Here is a 17,423-nt window from a genome sequence, read left to right on the forward strand (position 1 = left end):
ATTATTTGTTTTTGCGGGCACTTTGACTTTATTATTTATGCGTCGCTATGGCAACAAGAGGTTGTGTAAATGATCCAAACATATTCTGTTATATTTGTTGTAAATTTGACCTAAGTGAAGGTATTGTTTTTCATCCCGATTTGTAAAAGATCCTTACGTGATAAAAAAGGAATATTATTTTCGCAATCTGCGTAGCTGAATTATGGGAAATCCGTTATTAAAACCAAAAAACTTTTATGACGTTTAAATTCGCAGGCCTATGTAATCGATTACAACCATTGAAGGAAGGAAGAAATCTAATCTCTCTTTGTTTTCAAAAATAAAGAAAAGATCTTTACTCTCAGAAGACGTTCACCTTCGATACTAATCTTGGAAACTCAATATACTTACGGTCTTGTACAAAATGTTTACATGTTTTGTAATAGATAAAATCATTATTATTAAAATGGAGTACAAATGCACTTAGCGCTGTCAAACTGAGAAATGCATGTTATATTAATCATCTACTAATGTAATTTATATAATGAGATACGTTATATGGACATCATGAACGATTTATTAGAACAGCAAACAATTTTATCAGACATCTGTAGAAAGATGTGCAATTCATCATTTCATTTATCACAACAGAACCTTACCAAAAACATATATAATGACAAAATATAACATCAACGTTTTATAAATAGCATCTGTAACCTTATATCAGTTCATATTAAAGATTCGGTACTTGGTTGTTCCTCCTCGTACTCTAATAACCTCCGCAATGCGACGTGGCATGCTGTCTATGACTTATTGATGTAACCCATCGTGGTTTTATCCCAACTTGTCTCTAGAAGGCGCTGTAACTCAGCTACAGTAGCTGGTTTAGGGTCGTAGTTAGTAGTTTTCCAGCTCAGTTCTGCCTAACAGATCTCAATGAGATTTCAATCTGGAGATCTTGTTGGTAATGGCAATCTTGTAACGCCCTCCTGGTCGAGCTAAACCTGTGCAATAGGTGCACTGTTGGCAGTGGCATTGCCATCCTGGAATACAAAGCTATTGTCAAACCTTTCCCTAGCATATGGCAAAAATATCGTCTCCATGTGATGCCTCTAGGAGGCGCCATTGATGTTACCCTGGAGGATATAAAGAGCAGTTTTTCCACCATGATGAATAGCTGCCCAAACATGTACTGCACCACCTCCTGTGGGAAAGACAGTCTTCCCTCATGTGTTCTCCAGGCAAACGACAAATATGAATCTTACCATCAGCTTTAACAAGCCGAAAACAAGACTCATCTGAAAAGATGACATGTCACCAGTGTTCTAACTGTAAGTTGGCATACTGTCTTGCCAAAGTAACATGATGATGACGGTGAGTTCTGGTTAATATCGATTTGTAGATAGCCCTTCTTGCAAAATAACCTTGTTTGGTCATTTTACTCTTCTTCTGGATACCCTGGAATGAATGCGTTCTGGGATTCCTGTCGTAAGGTGCTGCTAAACCTATTTCAACCTTGACTCTGTTAATCTGATCAAAACACAGTCATCTCGGGCAGTAATTGTTCGGTGTATACCAGCAGAGTTTCCTGAAACAACGTTTCCGTTAGTCCGATGACGTTTCAGGATTCTGGATATAGTACACTGGGAATTTCCTACTGTTCTGGCAATGTCCGTTTGCTTCATACCATTTCATACCCTATAATTTCTGGCACGTGACGAGGCATGACTCTACACCAAGTACGGATAATTTGTCTGAACAAAGCATTGTTCTATTTCGAAAAATATTAAACCAGAAGCACACCATTTTATCCAAAATAGGTGTGAATGTGTGTTTTGACGAACAAATGCTCAAAACAGCTTTTTCAGGCCAGAATAACAACTCGTACATGTTTGCAAACATTTTGACCAGGACTGTAGGACTTTTCACGCAGACTGAGATGTGACTATCAGTAAAGGATCAGATTAAGTTAAATAATATTCATTTCGAAGTGGAAAGTAACAGTTTAGAGGATTATAGAGTTTTGTTTGTTCGTCGAATTTTGCACAAAGTTGCTCAATAGACTATTTACTTTATCGAGCTCCGACTTCTAACCTTTTAAGCCTTGATGCTCATCTGTGAGCCGCCGAGGGACAATAGAAACTGATAACAATAAATTATTGCAGAATACGAGAAATATAAGTGTTTGAAATATAAGAGTCAAATTTGGAAAATTACGCAAACAGAGAGGACTTTCTGCAGCTAACTTGAACAAGAAAAAAATCTGACGCTTTGAAGACAACCAATCAACAACCTGTGAACATCAAAACCAGGACTGGAGTTGTTGCTAAGCTGAATGATCATAAGTACACCAAGTCAATCGTTTAACCGTTGAAGATTTAATCGTAGCTGTCAGGGTGTAAAAACCAAAACAAAAATACAAAGATATAATTCTTTCTTAGAGTAAATAACAATTGAAGAAAGCTTACGTCAGTGATGAGAAAGATGACAAAATGGCATTTAATTATTGAACAGATGCTGCTAAATCATTCAATTAAATAACTACACAGAAATCATAAACATTTCAAAGTTTACAATTACCTTAAGCAGTTTTTTTCAATTAAAATCAATGTTTTAAATATATATTTTACCTTTACTTTTTAAGAATAATACAAAAGAAAGATATAACACATTAAATAACTTTACAGAAAAGTTAATTACAAACATTTATTATGTCCACCCGGTGGGCCAGAGGTAATTTTACAAACTTACAATGTTATCATTCAGGGTTTGATTCTCGCAATGGTTTGTTTGTTGCTAAACACAAAACTACACAATGAAATATTTGTGCTGTGCCCACCACGGGTATCAAAACCCGAATTTTAGTGTCATAAGCCCAGTGCCTTGCAGATGAGCCACTGGGAGCCCACGCGGTAGACAAATCGAAGATAGCTCACTGTATAGTATTGTGCTAAGACAGCAACAAAACGAAACAAACGTATACTTATCATCCCTAAAGGTCAGTGTTTAGCAACCGTTTTAATAATATATATTGTGTTTCACACGTATTATGTCCTTCAGTGGGTCAGCTAAAATCCGGGGTTTTATCCCCTGCGGTGGACAGAGTGCAGATAATCCATTGTTTAGCTTTGCTCTTAGAAAACAGCACCCACAATAATTATTACTAATGGTATAATTATTCGGACAATTATTCTCGCCTTTATTATGTGTATTATTATTTTCATAACGTGTTTAGAGTGCCCATATTCGAGATAACAGATTCTGGGGTTCGAATCCTGGTAATTCCACAAAAAGCATTCTGGTTGTGACGCATACAAAATATCTGATATAACACCTGACGACGGCTGGAGAATTCACTTGTCGAAAATAATAATACACATAATAAATACGAGAATAATTGTCCGAATAATTATACCATTAGTAATACCAACACTTCGTCTCAATCATTCCGCAAAACTATAACAATAATTATCATTTCTGTTCTGTGTCATCAGGAACAACTATCTTTCCATGACTTTCTGAGATAATATGGAACGTACTTGGTTTGATCTCTTATGTTAGCCCATACTTTCAAATCAAGTTCTTCTGTGTCATCGGGAACTATCTTTCCATGACTTTCTGGAATGAAAAGATAGTTGTTCCCGATGACACAGAAGAACTTGATTTGAAAGTATGGGCTAACATAAGAGGTCAGACCAAGTACGTTCCATACCATGACTTTCTGAGATAATATGGAACGTACTTGGTCTGACCTCTTATGTTAGCCCATACTTTCAAACCAAGTTCTTGACTTTATTTAGCAAGGCTAAAAAAGGCTAAGTATAATAGAGCTTATTTGTTTTATTAGCAGTAGATGAAACAGCAGGTGGCGCTGCAATTGGTAATTCCTACTCGATTTTGTTTTTTGTTTCTTTTGTGCTTTTACAATATTTATTCAAGCTAATGAATGGTACTAGCACCCATTAAGCCTTTTATTTGACTAATAAAGCTTATTATAAGCATGAGAGAAAATAGTTTACGGTAACAAGACCAGTATTTTCATATACATATATATATATATACATACATACACACTCGCACGCACGCACATCAGAACTTGTAAAGCGTGTTAAGCCTAAGTTTGTTTTCTAACAATTAAGTTAATCTGTGGATCACGTTATTTCGTTTGAAGGTTCTTGTTTGTCTCAGGATTTTTGACCAAAGCTATTATCTGCGCATAATCGTCTTTAGTTTTGAACTTATGTACTAGAGAGAAGGCAACTAATTAACAGCACCAATAGTGGGATATTACTGCCACTCTTATAGCACACTCACAGTCCCAAAATGCAGAGTGCATTATTCGCGCCAACGGGATGCGACCCATAAACTCTCAGGTTCAAAGTCCCGCGATAACCATCAGACTACACCAGACCCAAGTAACAGAGAATTCGCCATTTGTAAAAAATATCATTTGGTTATTTATTGCGTAAAATTCTTCTGGAGAATTTGATATTTAAAAAAAAATAAATCGTAAAAATTTTAGTTTTAAATAAATCTACATATTTAAATTTGAGGAATGGCTTTCTTCTGATAACCAAACTGTTAGGGGTTATACTTTTTTAGCGGCTTTTAGTTGCAGCAGACGATGAAATTAGCGTAGCGCGCCCCAATGGTTAGTGTGCTAGACTTTAGATCTGAGGTTTAGCGGTCTGTGCCCCATTACTGGCCCCCTATAAAAAAAATACGTGCTCCGCACTTTTGAGTTATGTGTGCATTATAAGAGTGACAGTCAAATATCACTATTTTGACCTTTCATGCTAGCCCATGCTTTCAAATCAAGTTCTTCTGTTTCAAAGAATAACTTACTATAAGACATTTCTATAAACGTAAATAAAATCATGACATATATCTCCAGAATGTAATTTTACTAGCTCGATATTCCGTTTGTGTGATTAGCGAACTAATAACGGTCAAATATCACTATTCGATTAGAGCATCTCACAAATTAGTGATGGGTGGTGTTTGTTAGCCTTCCCTCTAGTATACCACTTCAAAATTAGGGACGGCTAGCGCAGATAGCCATAGAGTAGCTTTGTACGAAATTCCATCAAATAAACACCAGTAGATGATGCAATTATACTATTTTCCATTATGGTTGGAAACTGACCCACCAGGTGTGTGTGTATAGGTGTGCTGTTCATTTTCATCTTTTATACTTTTTAATTTAAGCTTATCGATAATTATTAGAACTTTATTTCTAAAAAAAATCTTAGAAGTAGACGTTTCTTAATATTTGGAAGCACCTATCCGTTTACTAATGTCTTTCTAAATTGTAATTAGTTTTATTAATTCATTTACGTATAAAACAAATATCTTTCCAACAACATAAGTCCCTGTAAAAATCTTGTTTAAAAAAAAAAACAATGAAGAAATGAATCAAAATATTCAATGCACGTTCTGTCCCCCTGTGGGACAGCGGTAAGTTTATGGACTTGCAACGGTAGAATCCGAGGTTCGAATCTCCACGGTGGACACAGAAGATAGCCCAGTGTGGCTTTTAAGACAAAGAAACAAACGCATGTCCTATTTACGTTAGTGGAAAAACATTACAGTAATCCCTGTCGTTTTTAAACAAACAGTTTATGTGGCTTCTTTTTCATTATTTAGATTTGACCTAGCCCCCCCCCCCCCCCTGCCAAGTGGGACAGCGGTTAGTTAACGTACTTCCAACTAAAATACGGTGTTTGATTCCCCGCAGTGGACACATCGGATAGCTCAATGTGATTTTGCTATAAAACAAACAAATCTGACCTCACCGTTCTCATTTTATACATCAAGAACAGGCTATTATTTGTCATGTCTTTGTAGAAAATGTGATGATCGAGGTCGTATAACAATTATAATGTTGTTTAGAAAGCCATCAAATGCAACAAACGTGAAATCTGCAGCTCACAACTTTCCGTATTCATGGTGCTATCTATATCTTTACGCAACATCAATGTTATTCTTAAAAGTGTATCTATAAAATCTTTATCACTAATACACCTGGAGAGGTTTATGTAAAATTAAACCGCATCTGTCCAGTCGTCATCAACCTGTTATAAGCTTTTAAAACAAGACACCTGTCCAGTCGTTATCAACCTGTTATAAGCTTTTGAAACAAGATACCTGTCCAGTCGTCATCAACCTGTTATAAGCTTTTGAAACAAGACACCTGTCCAGTCGTCAACAACCTGTTATAAGCTTTTGAAACAAGACACCTGTTCAATCCTCATTAACCTGTTATAAGATTTTGAAACAAGACAGCTGTTCAGCCGTCATCAATCTGCTATAAACTTTTCAAACACCAGTCAGACAATGGTTGAGAGTGATTATTAGTATAATATTCTGTGGCTACATTATCACATAATTTTGCCAGGGAAGTGTATCAGTGTATATAAAGAGCTACCAACACTCCCACTTTGAGCATAGGACTCATGCATGTGGGCATATTCTCACGCTCACATACATTATTAAACAAAGATATCACATTTTAGTCGTATTAGCAATTTTCTATAACGCACTGCAATTGGTTGACTGGCTGGGGCTAAGTTAAACACATTGAACCAGGAAATGCATCAGACTATACCATTTTACTTCATGAAATAAAATATTTTATGGGAGAACATGGCCCCAGATCCCCTAGAGGGCGACCGCCTTCAGAGCTCGCAGTACCTTACCGCGCACTAAAATTGTATTTTTTCAGAAGTTTCACTCAAACAAATTCATAAAAGTAAGTAGTCTTGCACACGTGTGCGAGACATTGTGAAAGAGGAAAAACTTAAATAGCAAAAAATAAGTGTAAGTGTCACAGCTTTAAAAGCTGAAATTTAACGTATAATTTTAAACCAATAGGCTTAATATTTGTGAGAAAAATCATGTCGAACTGCATTATATTTTGTTTTCTTTCTTTAAAATTATTCTTAAATTGTTCGTTAAGAACTTCGAATTATAGTTGTACAAAAATAGCAGTTCAAATTTAATTTTTGTATCCCAATTGCTACTGCCCACGATACCTTTTCTTTAATACCAAAAACTGACAGCTTCACTGGACGATGAGGGGCAAAAACTGTGGGAAAAAGCTGTAATGTATATAGTACACAACTTCAATTAGGATCGCGAACGCTGAAACCAGGCAAAGAATTACAAACCATTAAGCCTAGCTATTTGTTATAAAAAATCAATTTATACTCCAGGTGTTTTTTGTTTTTTTCACATTCCTCTGAAGTTGTCGATTATTCATTGCAAACTTCAAATGCCTAATAATATCATTTCGCATTTATTTTTTGCATCCTAGACCCCCAGCGGCACGGCGGTATGTCTGCGGACTTACAACGCTAAAAACCAGGTTTCAATACCCGTGGTGGGCAGAGCACAGATAGCACATAGAGTAGCTTTATGCTTTACTACAAACAAACTTTGTATCCTAAACTTATCAGCTGAGCTGGAGAATGAGAAACAAAAGTCTAGTTGCAACACTTTTTATATAACAGCATTGTGAACTATCAGGTCTAATATTTGTGGCATACATATATGTGCATAATCTGCAGTTTACCATAATTTTTCTTACGAATATCAGTTCTATTTGCAGAGATTATCTTTGAAAGGAAATGGTTTGTTAGTGAATACGGTGCATACACAAGTGGTTCCTGCATGAATATCAGTTCAATTTGCAGAGATTATCTTTGAAAGGAAATGGTTTGTTAGTGAATACGGTGCGTACACAAGTTGTTCCTGCATGACTTCTGTGTTCTTTCATCAAAAATTGTAATTTAGGATATCTTTCTTTTACTCTCTGATAAGATTATTTTTATCTGAGTAACTTATTCATCAAAAATAAATAAATCTTAAGCATTTAGATATAATAATTAGAAAACAACTTTGCATTTAAACCGTCCTGCGTCTTTAATTATTTTCTGTTTCAATGTTTACACGGATTCTCGTTTAAAATTTTCAACCTGAACAACACCTTAAATGCCAAATGTGTCATATATGAAATTAAGTCAGAAGCCTCACATTTTTTTATAGTTCACCATAAATTGAAAATACTGTTCAAAAGAAGGGCAACCAGTCAGTCATCTCCGCCGAATAATAATATTTGCTGTACAGTTATAATGTCCCATACCAGAAAGTTCGAATTGCACTTTGCGGTATATCAATGTCTCAAACCTTGGATTTTGTGCCACATTTGAATTAAGCAATTTTATGTTGCGTACCTTAAAGTTTTCTATGATAAGCAATTTAAGTTTTATCCTTATTTGAATATTAATTATTTGTTATTTTAGATATTTTTTTACGTTTGTTGAAATATAAATGTTACACTTGTATTCCATGACTTTCTAGGCATTAAGAGGTAAATTCATCCCCAGCCATCTCAATATCAATTTAATGAACTGAAATATTTTCGACCGTCATCCCAATAACATCCCATGATGTTCGACCTGCTTAAGAGCTTTAGGTGAGGCCCGGCATGGCCAGGTGGTTAGGGCGCTTGACTCACAATCTAAGGGTCGCGGGTTCGAGTCCCTGTCTCACCAAACATTCTCGCCCTTTCAGCCGTGGGGCGTTATAATGTGACGGTCAATCCCATTATTCGTTGGTAAAAGAGTAGCCCAAGAGTTGGCGGTTGGTGTTGATGACTACCTGTCTTCCCTCTAGTCTTTCACTGCTAAATTAGAAACGGCTAGCGCAGATAGCCCTCGTGTAGCTTTGCGCGAAATTCAAAACCAAAACCAAACCAGCTTTATATTATTCCAAACTCACACACTAGGCTATCAACGCAGAATAGTACGGTAATAGTAATATTATAATTTTTGTAAATATTAAAAGCAACAATATTAACTTAGCTAACTTTAAAGAAAAGAAAATACATAATTTATAAAACAAATAGAAATCCGTTGTCTGCTCTTAAGGTCCACACATGCAGAAAAAGTATTAAAATAATAGAATACGAACCAGCATTCTACACTGAGAAGGATAATGATGCTCTATGATTGATACAATGGAAAAGATAGACAACTGTATGAATTTTTGTTAAATTGTTTAATCGCATATATCATATTAAGTAATTTAATAACTAAGAATGTTTCTAAGACTACATATGTATTTGTATGTGTTTAATACACATGCAATTAAACACACATACAAATACATTTACGCATATTACTTGTTTTACAGGTTCTCTTCTTTTTAATGTGTGAAGGTTTAACATTTAGACGTTACCCTTTCTGCACCGTATTTGTTTTCTCGTATAGTCTGTACGTTCAGTGCCTGTAAACTTATTACTTATTATTATTTTATGTTATAAAATAAGGTCACTTTTGTAATATGAGAAATACATAAAAAAGCTAGCTCTATAGTAAAATCGGATCTATAACATAAGACCTGTTTTATAAGACAGATCAACACAATAACATAAAACCGGACTTACAAAAGAAGACCAGAAAAATAATCACTAGTACGTTTCTATAAAACAAGCCAGATCGATAGCAAAAAACCGGAACAATTAAAAAAAGATATTTATAAAATAATACCACAGACGTAACTGAACTAATATGATCTCGCAAAGCTGGAAACTCAGTTTTCAGCTGGTTATGATACGGATTTTGTTATCCAATGTGAGTTAAAAGCTTTCTTTTTTTCTTTTCTATATTGTAAATCTTCTGAATCACATTTCGAACAGATTGAATCCAGAAGATCTCTAAACATCAAAACCGTAAGATATCTACAGTTTTCTTTAATTATTTACTTACTTCTTGTTACTTTCCTTCCGTTTAGAAACAGATCCCGCCTTTCCTTGGTGATAAATATTATAATGAATATGAATGATTTTATCCTCTTGATCTTTCAATGTTTAGTGTCACTTCACATGCAGTAAAATTGTCCATTCCTGAAACTGAGTTAAGGCTTAAGGCTATCACGATTCTATAATGTTACTTTAAGGCAGCTACGCGGTTTTGATGACATAACCAAAATAACTATATTTGTATTACTGTATTGGTAACACCGCGCATAGCAACATTTAAAGGTTAAATTAGTTTCAATTTATTTGTGATTAAGCACATAACTATACTATGGACTATTCGTGCTCTACCCACTACGGGTATCGAAACCCGATTTTTTAGCGTTATAAGTTCTCAGTTTTACCACTGGACCACTGGCGGGCTTTTTAAATCAGATCGTTTCTAAAATACACATACGTTTACGTGGATCGGTGATCATTATATAACTGATCATAGAGTCCAATGTAAGCATTTCTGAAAGGTAGAATCAGCAGTAAAGCAGCTGTACAATGACATTTGTTATCTGATAAACTAGCGTTTGGTTGCAAATTAAGCAATCAAAGTTCATGAAAGTTCCAAGACACGTAGCTTAAATGGCTGGTGAAAGACGAATGAATCTCATACAAATAATTATATACCAAACCTATAAATCACTTCAAAGAAATCGATATTATTACCAACACGACTTTACTATTTCATAATAAATGGTACCATAATAAAAACTAGCTTAATCTGACAGAAGTATTATCAGCAGAAAAAACTCAACGGTATACACAGGGAGACCCACAAAGCAAGTATATGTTTCATGGCAACAGTCTATAACCATATAACACACTAAAAACACAACCGTGTCCCCAGGTGGGACTGAGGTAAGTTTACGGACTTACAACGCTAAACTTCGTTTGGCTCTAAAACAACTAACCAAGTACAATGGGTTCTCTGCAGGAAAATTAAGTAAAAATCCAGAGGTTACATAATTATTTTCTGTTTAAAATTTATCGGTAAGTCAGTAAGCACGCAGTTAACGAATGACATTTAAACCTTCACGGAATAATTTCTCCTGTTCAAAGCAAACTAGTACAGATTAAAAAGTAAGATGTTTTATTCATGTGAATAAAAATAAAAGAAAAAAAGGTGTAAATATAGTAATAATTTGTTGAGATAATCATAACTGAATTATTTACTGATACATTTAATTGGAGAACGAAATACACCAAGAAATGATTCAAATGAAAAATGAACTCCCCAGGTTAATCATAGTTTGTGCTTTTATGACTTTTTTCATTGCCTTTTAGGGTATTCGTATTTATTGTACCTATAGAAAATTATTGCATTTTACTGTATAATTAGTATTTTATGAAAAAGGACGACGACTTGATCGATTTGAAAACAGTCTAGAATATCTAACGCTCTGATAATATTAACATAACACTACTTAAGGTAAGACACTTTAACTTTGCAATTTTTATATTAACCAGAAATCTGATATAATGTTCTTATATCTGATATTCTAATCACTTCTATTGTGCTAAGTTTAATAACATAAAAAAAATTAATAACGCATAAAATATTGGCTTTTAGTGACGCCTAAAATAAAAGTAATCATTGTAAAGAAATAATAATGATCTTAACCTGCAAACGTTGAGATTACTATGACAGACTTTGAACTAATTGGTAATAAGGATTATTAATTTGTGATTTTTAGGCTAGTAGTTCTCAATGGTGACTAATTAATATTTAAAATGTGTGTAATGTCAAATAAATACAACATTTTTTGTAAATGGTTTCAAAGAGTTCAAAGTTTACCCGAATCAGTATAAAAAAGGGATTCCCTAGATTACACACATTATGTTTCTGATAACCACAACAAATACGTTAAAATAATTGTCTAGAAATATTAAGCATTTATTTTGGTCATGTCTTAACAAAAAAAATGGATAACCAGATTATGGTATTTTTTTACGACTGAAATCTTATGTTTCAAACTGAGTGACTAAACTTCGTAATGGAATCCTTTATATGTATAGAATGAAAACTTTAATAGATTAATGATGTTCAGCCCAAGGACTTTAAAAAAATCCGGATTGTAAAGTAATATATTTTTTCAGAAGATAATAAAATATTTCCATATTTTACTTTGATAAGGATGTCTTCAGTATAACGGATAATGATATAACTAAGCATACATTTACTCATTTATGAGAATAGTAATTTGTATGTTTAATATTTTGTTAACTAAGACCCTCTGTTATATTTCTTCCCAATTAAGTTTTTTAATGTTTACACAAAGAATTTTACAAATGTTTACGAGATTGAAGAATGTTTTATTAACTGTTAAACAATGTGTGTTTAATGAAAAGAACATTATTTCGTCTTACCTCAGAGTCCTACATAAATGAGTAGAGAATATTAAATATATAAAAGGGTTAGCAGCACTATTTAATGGTGCTAAGCTTTGGATGAATGTTGAGACAGCAATGTTAGTTTGGTTTATCGAAAAGTATCCAAAGACTTGAAGTAGATCATAGATAAAGTATGGACTCCAGCATAGGATAAAAACTGAAAAAAAGGAGCTTATAAACATTCATTCATTCTTTTCTCCTCGATATATATATATATATTATATTATAATTCCTTGCTTTAACTAAACAAAATACCTTTTATAACATGTAATATTTAAATTAACGCTATAAAAGGTTCATACATGTTTCTATTTCGTGAACTTTCGTTACTCGTTATAAATCATAGCAACTGGTTTTCTTTATAAAGATGATATAAAGTTCATATTTGTAATTATAAATTTAATTTTAAAGAAAATTCATAGAACATTTCATTTCATTTTTGTGGTATTTCAACTTAAATGCAGTTAAACTTCTCAGCAAAAACAAAAACTGCTTGTTTGAAACAGTGACAAATTTTATAAATAAAAAATGGATTTTCTAATTAAAAAATTGATAAAATGATCCATTAAAAGTAGTCTTAAAAGTAATAAAGAGATCGATTATTTTCCTTTTCTTATCTGTTAAAATAATCTCCCATAGGATTATCTAGGCCTTGTTGACTAATGTAGTAAAAAATCCCAAAGTTTTTAACCATTTCTAACAATTGTTCGATAAATTGTGAAAGATAGGTAATAAATTTGAGATATGCTAGAAGGAAGATTGATTTGTTTTGAATTTCGCGCAAAGCTACAAGAGGGCTATCTGCGCTAGTCGTCCCTAATTTAGTTGTGTAAGGGAAGGCGGCTAATCATCACCACCTACCGCCAACTCTTGAGCTACTCTTTTACCATCGAATAGTGAGATTGACCGTCACATTATAACGCCCCCACGGCCGAAAGGGCGAGCATGTTTGGTGAGAGAGGGATTTAAACCCGCAACTCGCAGATTGCGAGTCGAGCGCCTTAACCACCTGGCCATGCCAAGAAGATATGAATGTATATATATATATATATATATACTTTATCCAAAAGAAGAATGGATAAAACAGTTCTGGAGGATTTAACTTGTGAAGGAGATTTTTCGCGGAGCATGGGAGTTGATGCCAATAAAAAAGTCCTGGTTATAATTTTCGACTAAATAGTCTGATAAAGTAACCTGAAGTTACAGACGTGGTGTAAAGGTGTCGCATCTCGAATGAAAACTTTTATGGAACGATTTCTTCAGTGATGAATGTGTATACTGATTCTTCAGTGAAACATTTTGGTTATACAATTATTTATGAATCTTCAAAATAGATAGTTATTTCATCTTATGAGTCAACTGATAAGTTAATCCATTGATAAAACACGTCGTGCAAACATTTTTGTTTGAATAATTTGGTTAGAGGAATCTCTTTTGAATGAACATTATTTAATGGCCAATTAAGTTAACTCAATAAAGTATCATTTCAAGAAATATGTCCCGAAATTATATACATATATAAGAATGTGTGATAATCAAAATGGTGGAATTACATGTATAGAGACTGCATTTCTTACGGGTGATGTTCAAAAATAAATCAGAAGGAATGAGTACTAGTAAATAATCTTTTTAAGAATAAAGTGAGATACAATTTCCCGATAAAAGGTGGCGAAACAGTTTTCCCTAAGCCTAATAACGACAATCATTCTTAGAATTGATATAGAAAGCTTGATGGAGGAGCCAAACGCTGAGTAATGAAAGTGAAATACAGTATTTTGATGTTGAAGTGCTGTATAATCTATCAATGAGTGATGGTAAATACATTTTTTCTCGATGAATAGGCGGATAAACAATAGAAACAACAAATAATGAGTAAATAGTGGTGGATAAATCAGTAAGTGCTGGTAAAGGCTCTTATAAGAATGACAAACGTGTAATGAAAGATATTGTTGTTACTACAATGGATGATAGGTCAAAGATGGCTAAGCAAAAATAAAATAAAATAAATGATAACCTAGGTTGTTCGGTAATCGTAGGTATAGATTGTGGTTTGTAATTAATAATATTTAAATTAATGTTATTTTTTAAGATAATGAAGAATATTATTTATATATCACAGATTATTTTTCAATAATGATAGCTTATTGGTTTGATAAATTTAGTCAAACACGTTTTATTAATTCTATTAAAATCATTTTGTATTAATAATAATGATTATTCATGATTCTTAAAGTTGCCAAGAATGATAGAAAATCCTTATTGTTAAATGTAAATAAAGGAGATAACATAGTAATAAAAATATTTTAAATTAATCTCATTCATAATAATTAAAGAAAATTCTTTATGAGCAATATGTAGGAATATTTCTTCAATACTCAAAGCAAGAGATAAGCATTGAATATGTTAATAAGGTGTTTAATTAAGGTTTCAACGCCGAAAGCAGTAGAAACCAATAGGATGAGTATTTGTGATAAAATCGTGTTAGATTGGGATTTGTTCTTATATTCTTTTTAATTTGTCCACTACAAATTACAGATTAAAGGTGGATTTCCCGAGTTGGACGATCGATAAAACCAAATTAATTCGAAATGCTATTTTTATGTAGTGCATATATTAGTTTTGAACGCAAAAAAATCCGGTGATAATCAGAAACCAATGGATTTTTGTGTGAAATTAAAAAGAGAATAGATTATAATATTACCTTGTTTTAAAACATTTTCTGGCAAAATAAACTCTTTGCAGGCTAATAAAAGAATCACTGGATATTTAACCTAATATTTTTACTTTATAAAATTTAGAGTAGTGCATTTAGATTTTGAAAGCACTAGTAATTCAGACAATAAAATGTTATGGTTTATCGAAATCTAGAAAATTGAATGTTAGAAATATTGCTTTATGCAAACCATTTGATGTAATTACATTATCTTCAAAAACTAAAATCTTACCAAAAACTATGACAAAAGTCATTTTTACAGTCTTGATCTTAGCTTGAGGAATAATTCCTCTGGAACTGGTTCTTTTGCTAATTGCATCATCATCCTCAGTGGATCTACCAGAAGTACCTTGGTACAAAAAAAAGAAGATGCCAAACATGTATTGTGACTGCTATTGTACATATTCTATATATAAAAATGATTTATGACTGTCATTCCATATATTCTATATATAATATAAATTTTGTTTTCTTATCTTATTTTAAAGTAACATTCTTAGCTCACTAAGAGAGCAATTGTATGTGTCTGTTCTACCATTTGATTTAAACATGGATCATTTACAAACATTTTTTCATTATCATGTATAGTTTATGGTCTAAATATTATTACATTAAATGAAAAAATAATGATTATTTATGTGAATTCACTAATGTAAAGGATTTAAAGTCAAATTTCCTAATATTTCTTGTAACAAATTATCGACTAACTTATAGACATTTTTTATTTTAAAATATTTTATTTCCAACAATCCTGCTACATTTCCACATACACAAAAAGCTAGCCAAACAGTTAACTGACAGACAGAGACACATACGTACACTGGATTAAACAGACTTTGCCAGGGAGAGATATATTCGTACTTCGAATTGAGCAGACTTTACCAGGCAGAGACATATCTGTACACTGAATTGAACAGACATGCAAACAGACATATATAAATAGATGACCTATAATTAGAAATTCTTCACAAAAGGGAAAGCAGCCAGTAAGCAGCATCCTATCACCCCACCATTCGTTGACTGTCACTTTTATAACGCACCCAAAGGTTAAATTGCAGGTATTTTTGGGGTATCACCAGCTCAGAAGTTCATAGCTCTACCACAGGGCCAACTAGCGCCCCCCCCTTCACTAGGAAGACAGATATATTAATATTAAAAAAAAGGCTGACAGACATATAAGGTTGATGGTATTTTCTTATTGCAAAACTAAACAACACTGTCCATCACGGTGATTCGAACCCAGGATTTTAGCATTATAAGCTCCTAATGTTACCACTTACACCCTCGGGGATATTTTCAAATGGTTTGTGTGTTTGTTCGTCCTTAATTTAGCAGTGCAAGACTAGAGGGAAGGCAGCTAGTCATCACCGCCAACTCTTGGGCTACTCTTTTACCAATGAATAGTGGGATTGGCTGTCACTATATAACGCCCCCACGAGTCGAGCCCCCTAGCCACCTGATCATGCCGGGGCCCATTTTCAAATGAAAAAATACACACGTATTCACTTTCTGTGCTCAGTAAAATGAAACTTGGATCTCATTTGGACAAATTTCTAAGTACATTTTAATGAATATATAATTTATAATTTTACGATAATTATATCAGGTTTAACTTCCAAGAAATAGTGCAAATGATTATGTTACAATAAACTGTGATAAATTAAGCCCAAACAAAGGTGATTCAACATTTTCATAAAGCCAATTACGTCCAAGTAGAGGATATAAAAATCAAAGCTTTTCGAAGTACACGAGTACTTCACTATCTTACAAGACTTAATAAAAGTGATATCATGTACAATACTTTTAACCACATCTTCAACTGAAAGCTTCACATGAGCAAGTTTTGTCTTCGTGAGCTTCAAAATCCATCAAGTTTCAATAATATTTTCGTTGTAAACACTACAAAAATATTCAAGACAGCCCATGTTTTTTGCTCCAAAGTCCAAATTTTAGAAGATTTTGTAAAAAAGTATTAAATGAATCATGCTAACTTAAAGAATCACTTGTCAGCTGATTCACATTTTCTTAAAATAAAAATGTAAAGCTTAATTTCTATGTGTCTCTCCGAAAAATTCCCCGGTGGGACAGCGGTAATTTTAGAGATTTACAACGCTAAAACCCAAGGTTCAATCCCTGCAGTAGACGCAGCAGATAGTTGCTTGTTTATATATCTTATAAAATAGATTCAACAGGGAAATGTTCTTAAGAAACCACAGAAAGCTATTTGCAGAGTCACGTTGTTCAAATACGACAGTTTTATTAAAACCTTTAAGCTTTAGGTGTGTGTGTGTGTGCTGGTAATTCATGAACAAAAGCTTACATGTGTTTAGAACAGTTTTTATGCTCTGACTCTCGTGGGAGGTGTTAATACGGTAAGCGTCTGTACGTTTCAATAGATATTCGTACGTTTCAACATCTGCAACTGAACTGTTAACAACTTCGAAACAATTGGTCACGAAATGATTTGCGCTCTTAGTAAATATAAAGTTGACTGGTGGTTTTGTTTCTTGCATATAGTCACCAGAACTC

The 17,423-nt window shown here is 33.3% G+C and overlaps 1 protein-coding gene across 1 annotated transcript in view; it reads right to left on the reverse strand.

Moving 5' to 3' along the window:
- The window catches only part of LOC106458737 (cardioacceleratory peptide receptor-like), a 51,909-nt gene that overhangs the window by 2,738 nt on the left and 31,748 nt on the right, over window positions 1-17,423 (reverse strand). Inside the window, exons 6-7 of the mRNA XM_013918280.1 lie at window positions 15,127-15,230; window positions 12,158-12,338 (exon numbers count right to left, since the gene is read on the reverse strand). Coding sequence (XP_013773734.1) covers window positions 12,158-12,338; window positions 15,127-15,230 — 285 coding nt within the window. The remainder of the gene's footprint in view (window positions 1-12,157; window positions 12,339-15,126; window positions 15,231-17,423) is intronic.

This window comes from Limulus polyphemus, unplaced genomic scaffold (assembly GCF_000517525.1).
Source record: "Limulus polyphemus unplaced genomic scaffold, Limulus_polyphemus-2.1.2 Scaffold24, whole genome shotgun sequence".
NCBI classification, from domain to species: domain Eukaryota; kingdom Metazoa; phylum Arthropoda; class Merostomata; order Xiphosura; family Limulidae; genus Limulus; species Limulus polyphemus.